Source organism: Fragaria vesca, linkage group LG3, assembly GCF_000184155.1.
Source record: "Fragaria vesca subsp. vesca linkage group LG3, FraVesHawaii_1.0, whole genome shotgun sequence".
Lineage (NCBI taxonomy): Eukaryota > Viridiplantae > Streptophyta > Magnoliopsida > Rosales > Rosaceae > Fragaria > Fragaria vesca.
In genome coordinates, this window is record NC_020493.1 from 14,964,263 (window position 1) to 14,973,736 (window position 9,474).

Below are 9,474 nucleotides of genomic sequence, written 5' to 3' on the forward strand. Positions count from 1 at the left end.
CTTTTAGAAGCAACCTGAATGTTAATTTTAAAAACAGTTATCATAAAAACACTATAAATTAATATATTTTGACTTTACAGCAGTTTTAGAACTAATATTTACCACTTGAGTAATAGTGAGGATATGATACTCTTGGCTCATACTTGTGTTAGACTAGAAGAGAATGTTACGTTTTTAGCAGAACTAGTTGTTTGGATGAACGATCGCATAATATTATTGAAATGACAAATGAATGATTTAATACACCCGTCATGGGTGAGACGGCAAAAAAACCTCAGTTATTGGCTCATACTTGTGTTAGACCATAAGAGAATGTTACGTTTTTAGCAGAACTAGTTGTTTGGATGAACGATCGCATAATATTATTGAAATGACAAATGAATGATTTAATACACCCGTCATGGGTGAGACGGCAAAAAAACCTTAGTTATATTAGCGAGTTAGTAACACATCAATTTAATTTATGAAGTATTTGGATCGAGATCCACGATGGTATCCAAGAAAAGCCAAAATCAACGCACACACCCGAAATACTCCTCAAACATATTGACAACAAGCTGGTGAGAGTTACGAGTTAGAACCTGAACGCTTGCCGTATTTCGCGCGTTTATGGTTAGATTATGTTATACGTATGAAAAAAAAAAAAACTAAATTTGACAAAAATAAAATAAAGAAATCAATAAAAGGAAAGCTGTTTGTTGTCCAAAAAAATAATAAAGGGAAAGCTGTTTGTCTCTGAGGCTCTCTGTATCGAGACGAAACTGAATACCATGGTGCTTCTCCACTTCTCTCCCCTCTTAAGGAAAAAACCAAACATGTCTTTTAAAATCTGAGAGCCCCCTTTTTGGTCTCACTGAAATATAGAGAGAGAGCAGGTTGGGTTGGATTGTAGGATATGGAGCCCCCATCCTTCGTATCGAAAGCGAGGACAGCCTTCCATTCCGCCGCGGCTAAAGCGGAGCGAGTCCTCTCTGACTTGAAGCAGCCCGATCGCCCAGGTCACCCCTCTTTTCAAATTTAGTCCAATCCTTTCAATTTCCGCTTTACTATTTTCGTCTCTTTACTCCCTCACACACTTCCCATTTGACTTTTCCTATTTATTCTTTTCCCATTAGATTTCAGTTTGGTTCTAAATTTTTGCTGCATTTTTTGTGTTTTGATCGGTGTAGATTCCGATAAGACGTCGCCGAGGAGTTTTGCCGAGGATGAGGAGTCCAAGGTAAAGTTTATGTTTTATTGTCAATGTTTATTTAGCAATTCTGTTTCGGTTGACTTGATTATTTGTTTTTTGTCGTTTTGTTGTTTAGAACTGGAAATGTAGGATCATTTAGGTTGAATTTATGTTTGGTTTACCGGAAATGAACTGTAGTTACGTGTGACATGAAATTGGGTTGACTTGAGTTTAAGCTACATTGTCGAATCAGGCTTAGTTAAGTACATGTGGTTTTGTTACTGGGACGTGTTGATTTGAAGGCTTTGAGGAATGTGTTGATTTTAGTTTCTTGGAAATGAAATGGTACAGGGTTTACATGAATCAAAGGCTTCAAGGTGGAGACCTCCGAACATAGGGACAAAGCAGGAATGGCAGGACAGGAAGCAAGAATGGCAGGATAGGTTGAGGAATATTGGGAAAGGAAAGAAAGGAGTCGAGGAGACAGAGAAGGCTGAGTATTCGTCCATGGCGGTTCCTTATTATGACGAAAATTTGTACATTCTGAACATGAAAAATGATATGGAAGCAAAGGTAATTTTGTTTCTTTGCGTCTTTTGTTTCTTCCTCTGCATTATGAATTTTTAGATAGTACGGAGTAGTGATTTGTATGTTATACATTTTTATTTTCACTACATAATTACATCATATTCACGGATCAGAAGGTAGAGCCTGATCGGCTGGCTCCTGGCTTGTCATTTTATTAGGAAATATACATTTTTTCTTTTATTTCTTTCAACTCAGAAATATAACACGAGTGTGGTGTTTGATATGGTCCATATTAAGAATTTTGGTGATCTAAACCATTTATAGTTGCATTTGGAAACGAGATGAAAGTCACCAGTTGGGAACAAAAAACCGGCCATGAAGTTTGTGATGTTTGACTAATGCAATCAAGTTATAAGTCATTTTGCTTCAATTAATACTGTTTCTTTCTTTCAATGATAAATTAATTTTTCTTATTTGCAAGGGGGCAGATCTAATACCCTCTGTTGAAAGCTTAGATGCGGACAACATAGTGATTCCACCATTATCTGTTATGAGGCAGTTGGCCACAGCTGTTGAGTAAGTCTTTGTATTCTGGTCATTGCTTGAATTGTACACTTTCTCTGATAAAACCTTTAGGACCTTTGCAGTCCACTTCTGTAGGAATTTATCTAATTGCAACCTCTCAACATTGCTATTACCTATATGTCTTAATGCAGAACAATAGTCTTTATTCTCATAGGTCACAGTGAATGTGTTTTCACTACCTGTATAATTGAAAAGAATCTTGAAATTTACGGTAATTGACATGGGATTGTCTACATGATTTCCCAACTTTCTTTCCCTAAAGATTTGGCAACCTTTGACCTTTATCCAGGGCTGGAAAGAAGTCTAAATCAATGAAAGATATTTTGGGGTCATCAGTAAATTCCTCACCAGGCAGAGAGAGGGGAGGTCTGAGTCTCTCTGTAGTGAAGTCATTGGTGCTTCGTGAAAAGGATGAAAAGCTATCTGATTTTGGTCGTAATGAGAAAGTCCTATCGTTGATTCACTCTCTATTTGATGCAGGTAGATGCATACGTGAGGTGACCTCACGGCAGTGACTTTCTTTTTGTTGTTATGTTTAGTTTTATTCATTATCCTGTTATGATCTTTCACTTCCGTTGTAATATGTGCAAGATATTCGCAGAGGGAAATTTTTTAAGGCGGAAGTTCGATTCTGGTACAGACGCGATTGCCACGGCATCTATGCCAAAAGATATTCATGGCGCTCCTCCTGAAAGCCTTGTTGTTAAGTTAGCTGAAGTCATTGGGAGCTTCAGAACCCTTAAGAAAATGACACTGTTTTGGTGTAGTGTTGTTTCCGAAGTAAGTTATGGACAAAGTTTGAGGTATTTAAAGTAATGAAGTAAATTACTATATGAAAAGGAGAAATACAATGCCACACTTAGAGCTGCTTGTTTAACAACCACAACCCTTTATTTAATTTTTGGAACTGAACTCTTTGAATACATTTTTGTGTCTCGCTTATAGTATTTTAGTGATAATGAGTTCAAATTTATAATACAAACTTCTGTTTTGTTTTTATTGAGTTTTACTTTCAGTGTTGAACTGTTATATGGACGATTTGTGACGTTTTACTGTATTCTAGAGAGAAAAGGAAAGGAAAAAGAGAGATATAAGGTGGCAGTTCCACTTGCTTGTCTAACAGCCGATACACCTATATTTTGAATGTCAACTTTTCTTGTGAACAAGAGTTATGTGTAGCTTTCAGCATTTGTAAATCCCGAGTTGAAACATATTTACCTGGGCTAATGAATAGATTATACTATTAAAGATATAATGTCAGGTGCAAAAGGAATGTGCAAAATTTATGTTCAGCTTTAGTATATTTAAGGGCAAGATTCTCCTACCTTGGAGAATTTGAGTCAGACAATTCTGATCCTGTTAAATTTAAAGAAAGGTTCTTCAATGTTTAGTAATTTCCTCAACTGGAATTGAATATATAATTTCCTTGTTCATCAAATAATATTTTGTTGACAAAGTATGCTTTGAATTTCCTTCATATGCAGCTTAGAAGACTTTGGTCTGAAGAAACATATGTACCTAGCATCCCTGTGGATGAGATTCCAGATCTGAATTCCTGCCTTTTGTACCAGCAGTTGCAAGTCATCAATTGTTGTGTTTCCAGGAAAAGGCGACGTGAGATTGCCACCGAAACACTAGACTTTGTAATTAGAGAAGCCAGTCCAAACGCTGAAGAATCATCTGTTCCTACAGACAATGCTGCGGGCCCTATTTTGTATGCTCGAATAAGCACTGGGGAACTAGTTCTCCGACTAGGTGCTAATCGCCCATATAGTAACCTAAAAATGTTGGAAACTGGTGAACCTATGTATACCCCTGTCACTCAGGTATATATAACTGTTTCTTGCTCAAAAGATAGCTATTTTAACTTGCTCCCGTAATAAGGTCTTTGTGCAATGTCACATGTAGGAAGCCCCTTTACTTACTGAAGACCTAATCAAGGAAACAGAGGAGTTTGTGCTTCGCACAGGAAGGTTTGTGTCTGAATTGTGGCTATTTTTTTCTTCTTTTCAGTTTCAGCTCATTTGACATAGGCAAGTCTATTTTCCCAAGTACTTTGACATAAAGATAGACAGAGATAGAAAATATGCATTTTTGGTATTCTAAACCATTTAGACACTGTTTGATAGATGGCCTTGTCTTTTCTGGTCAGTGTTGGTGCTGGATGTTCTCAACTCCTCTCTGACATGCAGGCTTTCAAGGTTTCCCCATTGAATAAATTTACAGATTCACTGAATGTTTTATTAGTTAAGTCAACTCAGTTTTGCTTATTATTGTATGTAGGCAGCAAATCCTGGTTGTGTCTTGGAAGATTTTGTGAGATGGCATTCTCCTCCTGATTGGACTGAGGCTGAGCCAGGTACCGAGGCTATATCTCTGGAAGGTAATGATGTATCATCCACAAGAGGCCAATTAAGTAGCCGAATGCAAAAAGCAGGTGCCACCCTTTCTGTATTTCGTTTCTATATACTGTCTTGCATCAGAGACATGCATATCCATTGTTAACAGTTGTAGGACGATGGTATGTGTGTCTAGCAGTTGCAAATGCCACCACATGTAAATCTCATTAACATTTCTTTTGGTTATTCTTCAATGCTAGGAAATCTCTGGCGTGAGCTATGGGATACATCCAAACCAGTTCCTGCTGTAAAACAAGTACCCCTCTTTGATGAGGACTTAGCTGTGTAAGTTGGAAGTATTGCTAGTTTTTTTGTACCTGTTTTTGCTGCTGCCTGACAATAATATTATCATGCATTTCCTGTAGAGAAGGTATTCTGGATGGTTTTGAGGACATATCACCTTCTGAGCTTTTTGAGCAGCTGTTTATTTCCTTGGTAAGTTCATTTCATATGATATCATTTGTGCTCTCTCTATATGGTTAAGTACACTCCACTCCTCCTATATGATGCTAATGATGCCCCTTGGCATGCAATCTTCAGCTTGGTTTGGGGTTTCTAATTGCTGAGACTAAATTGTCCGATAACAGCGATTTTTCAAAGCTGTTCTATGAATGCAAGGACTTTGTAGTATCCACTTGTCAAGGGAAAATGTGGACAGAGAAGGTTGACGAGCTTTGTCAGGTATGAATCCATACGACTAAACCTCATTTGGGTTTGAATGAAGTTTACTTTCATTAATTTCATTCCTGATTAGAGTATTTTGTCCATTCTGTCAAAGTCCATCTTTTATGGTGGAAATTCAAATCCACAACAAAGAATGATATCCAGACTGTTCACTATTGAGAACGAGATCTTCTGAAATTGTTTAGTCAAATTTGTGGTACAGGTATTTGAAACAGTTGAGGCTATGATACTCAATCCAGAGGAAGTCCTAAGAATGATGAAGCAGCCGGAAGAAGCCATGACCCCTTCTTCTAATGAACCGAAAAGGCGGTTCAGGCGGCTGACCCTCAACTTTGGAGGTAAAGATAGACAGTTGAAAAAATCAGCTTCTAAGGACCAAAAGAACTCACAAAGCCCCGGTAGCCAACCATTTTCAAGTTTCTTTGACAACAAGTCGTCATTATTTTCAAAAAAGCCTCCTAAGCCTGAAAATGCATCCCCTGTTGAAAAATCGTCACTTACAGAAGACAGTGATTGGACAGTTGTTTAGATATAACACTTTTTATTTTATTTTTTCATTATTTTTATTCGGTTACTTTGGTGGTAAATGTAAATTGTTTTACAAAACGAGCTAATGGGGGTTTCCATTAGCCACATCCAAAATTAATTTCTTGTTTGATTACAGAGGAATGAAGAATGAAAAAGATTTTTTACTGGTACATTATCGAAGATTTCTTTTTTTTTTTTCTAAATTTGGAAACGAGTATATTAAGGGTGCTGAAATTTGCACACCCATTTTTACATTCCACACACCCTTTCAATTTTTTATTACTCTCTATTAACTCATCTTTCAAAACTACCCTTTCGGAGTTACAATTCCCATTAGCCGACTTCATTTTATTCTTCTTCCCAATATCGCCGTCGAAGGATCCTTCGCCGCCGTTAGTGGAGGAGTGCAAGAATCTTGGTGGCGGGCCCGGCGTTCTTTTCGACCTTACAGTAAGCTTAAGCAATTTCTTCAATGGAAAACGAAGAGCGAATTTCGACGTTGCTCAAAACCCTGTTCGTTGTCGAATTTCATCACCCTCAATCATGTTCAAGTCTTCAAGATTATTAGCCACTTTCTTCCCACCCCAATACTACCATATTAATCTCTCTCGTTGAAAATGGGTTACCAACTTCTCACCTCTCCCACCATCTTAGTCTGCTTGTTCATTGAAAGCTTTATATATATAATCCACCATTGATCGATCATCCTTTCCTTGATTACTATTCCCATCATTCTCACTACATTTAAATCCGACGAGGAGAATAAGTTGAAGCGAAGAAACTGAAAAGGCAGCCCCACTGCGGCCTCCGCCTTGATGACTCTGACAAGCTCCGTCGCGAGCTCGAACTTCCCTCGCGGCTTTAAAATTTCCCAATCACCGGGACCGAAATTTATGCCCTCGATCACCGCATGCGAAATAGATTGAGATGGTTGAGGCGGTAAGGGCTGGGTATAGTTATCCTTGCTGTGGGGGACTGAGATTTGGATCAGTCTGATAAGAACATTGGGGAGAGAAAGATTGGGAGTGAGAGACCGAGAGAGGATTAGTTAAATCAGCTAAGGATGATTCGGTAAATACACCACAGGGGGTGTGTAGATAACAAAAAATGGTGTGTAAATTTCTGAACCCTATATTAATGACCTCAAAGAAAGCACAACAGCATCAGTACTATTTCACAACATCGACGAAGTCTTGATCAGAATACACGGTAAACTGAAGCTCAAAATTGTGGTTGCTAAAATTAGCTCATCCAGACAAGAATTACATTCGTGTATTGCTATCCTCCATCTTAACTAACGAAAAAGAAAATTCTCAGCTACAGGTATTCATGAGGTTGTGCTTGCTTTCCTCGTCTTTTTATTTAAGGTCCTCATCTTCATCGTCCTCACTCAACTTATTGAACCCATAATATTCAGAAATGAGACTCGGCACAATGAAATTCGAAAACACGTAGGCGAAAAGAAGAACCCCTCTGTAAAGAATCAATGTGGTAGGTTATGTGTAGCCCTTTATGATATGTGTTACAATAATAAATGAGAGTGATGGAGGTGAAAGAACTTACCCAACTTGAAGGAGGACCGAGATGTCGCCGGACTTGGCAGGGGGAGTGACACCAAGAACAACGGCAGTGTAATTGTGCATGGCCCTGCAACTGGTTCCTAGTGAGAGATTGAATTGTTGGCTGTGTGAAGCAAGCTTGATAGGTTCATAGGTGGAGAGCCAAGGCAGTTTAGTAGTGCCCAGAAGGTGTTTGTGTTGTAGCCTAACATGCAAGGGAAGCAATGCAGAGTTGGAGTGAATGGACCTCATGGTGTTTGCAGAGTTGTTATGGAGAGACTATAGAGAGTTTGGATAATGCTTTTGGTAGGATTGGTGCTGGCTAAGAAGATTGATTATTTTCTCACCTGCTCTTGAGGAGAGTGGCTCCACGCACTAGATGTGTGGAATGTGGGCTCTCTATTGTACAGGGCAAAGCCCAAGACGATTTCACGAGGATATTTGATGAAATTCCGAGATACAGATTCACCTCGTTTTACAGTTCACTTGCTATCATCTACCAATTACATAGGGGAGTTTGACCTCTTTTCTCCTTTTATGAAACGAGTCATGGGAAGCCACCTCCATCTGGGAATGGACAATTTTTACTTCTTTGTTGCATTTGGTCATTGTCCTTTGATTTTAATATCGGTTTCACAGAAGAGCATACAAATTAGAAAGAACAAAGTTGTTTAACTATCTAATTTTCATATATTCATTGCTTTAGTTTTATCTGTGAACTAAACAAAAAACATATGACTAAACAATTCAAACCATTTGAACCAAACAATGTAAACCATTAACCACCAAAAAAAACCATTGGAAAGTTACTATAGATATCGATTATATGTGTCTGCAGCCCTTAGTGGCCGGGTGTTCCGGCCGGAAGGGTTTCGGTAGAGTTGGGGGATGCCGGGTACCAGCCATTCAATTCACTTTGTATTGATTGGATATGCAGCTAGTGTTTCGATCATGTGGGTCAATTCTTGTGACAAATTTACGTTACCAACCAACGAGTCTATCCAATTTCCACATCTATACTAATCTAATCCAGCAACGAGTTCAACTTCTCATCACATTTGTCAACGACATTACTACATCTGTAGTATCAATAAATACTTTGGTCCTGGATTTGTCGGAAGACTAATTAATATGGCGGTGTAAAATGATCAATAACCATAACCATCATTGATAAAATGAAATATTATTGCATCATGAATCAATAAAACAATGCTAAGTGAAGCACGTTTTGGGGTTTGGTTCGAACCAACCCAACTTGCAGCATACTCTATATCAGGCTCCCTCTAACCTAGCCACTCTCTCTAATTATTTCTAGTGATCAAAGGACCGTTGAAAATCTGCAGTATCAAACTATATAGTTAATTGGCTTCTAATTTTGATCAAAATGGAGGATTCAAAAACTTGAACTTCGAGAACCGGTTCAAGTTACCTTAGCTAATTAACTTGTTGGAGACGATGGACGGAAAATTTCGTCTAGTTGGAGATATAATGTTTGTACACACACACAATATTGTCTCTATAGTCTATAATATCCCGCAGCTTCTTTATTAGACTGGGGCATCATTCTAAGCCTATTTTTTCTTTTTTTTTTTCTTGAGGGAGGCATCACTCTAAATTTTTAATTATTTTCTCTCGTAAGCCCGCCGTGCGACGTTGATGACATTTTAATTATTTTCTCTAGTACTTAAAAGCATGTCTAATATTTGTCCCTTAATTCATGACACTGTATATATCTACTACAACATGTAGACTTCTTAGTTACATTGTTTATAGAACGGCCGGTATAATAGATCGAGATACTGAAGATTGGGATCGATCTGTACGTATAGCTAGCTAGCTTCAAGTAATAATGCTGGCCTGACATGCATTATACATCTAGCTAGCTAGGTAGCGCTATGCAAATAATTTGGCAACCACGCACAAACGATCGGTGCTAAGCGGGAAACATGTGGTCATCCCAAAGAAACCCGAGAGAGAGAGAGAGAGAGAGAGAGAGAGAGAGAGAGAGAGGAGGACGACG

General features: G+C 38.3%; 1 protein-coding gene across 1 annotated transcript; it reads left to right on the top strand.

Annotated features, from left to right (window-relative positions):
- Positions 1 to 747: 747 nt before the first annotated feature.
- Positions 748 to 6,065, top strand: LOC101312035. Its single transcript, XM_004294345.1, has 14 exons — positions 748 to 998; positions 1,170 to 1,219; positions 1,523 to 1,744; positions 2,181 to 2,275; positions 2,574 to 2,779; positions 2,862 to 3,064; positions 3,769 to 4,110; positions 4,193 to 4,257; positions 4,437 to 4,485; positions 4,568 to 4,721; positions 4,884 to 4,968; positions 5,049 to 5,118; positions 5,224 to 5,364; positions 5,570 to 6,065. Exons 1-14 carry the CDS (start codon positions 896 to 898, stop codon positions 5,894 to 5,896), a joined length of 2,112 nt encoding a protein of 703 aa, XP_004294393.1. The 5' UTR covers positions 748 to 895; the 3' UTR covers positions 5,897 to 6,065.
- Positions 6,066 to 9,474: the final 3,409 nt, after the last annotated feature.